This window comes from Camelina sativa, chromosome 4 (assembly GCF_000633955.1).
Source record: "Camelina sativa cultivar DH55 chromosome 4, Cs, whole genome shotgun sequence".
NCBI classification, from domain to species: domain Eukaryota; kingdom Viridiplantae; phylum Streptophyta; class Magnoliopsida; order Brassicales; family Brassicaceae; genus Camelina; species Camelina sativa.
In genome coordinates, this window is record NC_025688.1 from 3611531 (window position 1) to 3612463 (window position 933).

The 933-nt window shown below is 31.4% G+C and overlaps 1 protein-coding gene across 1 annotated transcript in view; it reads left to right on the forward strand.

Annotated features, from left to right (window-relative positions):
• Positions 307–933, forward strand: part of LOC104779712 (GDSL esterase/lipase At2g03980-like) — a 5621-nt gene continuing 4994 nt past the window's right edge. The window contains exons 1-2 of the mRNA XM_010504111.2: positions 307–415; positions 553–615. Of these exons, the coding sequence (XP_010502413.1) occupies positions 359–415; positions 553–615 (120 nt within the window). The 5' untranslated portion in view covers positions 307–358. The remainder of the gene's footprint in view (positions 416–552; positions 616–933) is intronic.

Here is a 933-nt window from a genome sequence, read left to right on the forward strand (position 1 = left end):
TCTCTACAGCAACACAAATCTACCGACAATTTCACATGCATTACATTTATGATAGGCAATTCTTTTTGTTACACAAAATCACGACGGGCGATTCTTTTTAAAAATTTTAATGGAAAATTTTAACAAATTTTGCATCAAAATACTACAAAAAGTCTTAAATAAATTCCAAATTTGATATGCAAGTCTTTAAACATTTTGAGTTTTTGGTCAAGAGGTTCAAATTTTTTTTATATGTCCAAACAAGAGTTGCTTGATTTATTCAATTATGTTTTTTTTAAACCATTGTCCTCTCAAACTCATTTATTACTCTTAAATCATTTAATGCTATATTTAGCTTTATCTTTTTTTCTTTCTTTTTATGCATCTCCATCAAAGATTTTGGCTAGCTTCTTCATTTTCTTTCTTTGTTCCATCGGTACTTCCTTATACTTTCTTGTTTTCATTTTCGAAATTTCTTTGTTCTTAGTGTTTTTCTTACATCACATTTCTTTTACTAAATACTTTCATGATTCATCATTGTTGTTCATCTACTGCTCTCATTTCCTCACGCAGCTCCTAATCCAACACAAGTGCTTTGTCTTGGACTCTCTTATTTCTACGGGTTCTTGCGATAAGGTAAACATTACTGATTATATTGCTTACAATTCATAAATCTCCCTAAGATTTAATTAGGATTATTAATGGATTATGAAAAGCTTAATCAATATAGAGGGAAGTAAGTGGGAAGTCAAAAGTTTGTCTAGTTGATGAAAAGTAAATCACATTTAATGTATCACCCATGAAACTACATAACATAACTATATCTCAAATTGACTTTTCTTGTTGACATTTAAATTTTACATCATTAGACAGCGGCAAAGAATTAATATTAAATGACCATTAGACCATTTTATTATAGCCCCCCCCCCCCCCCCCCCCCCCCCCCCCCCCCCC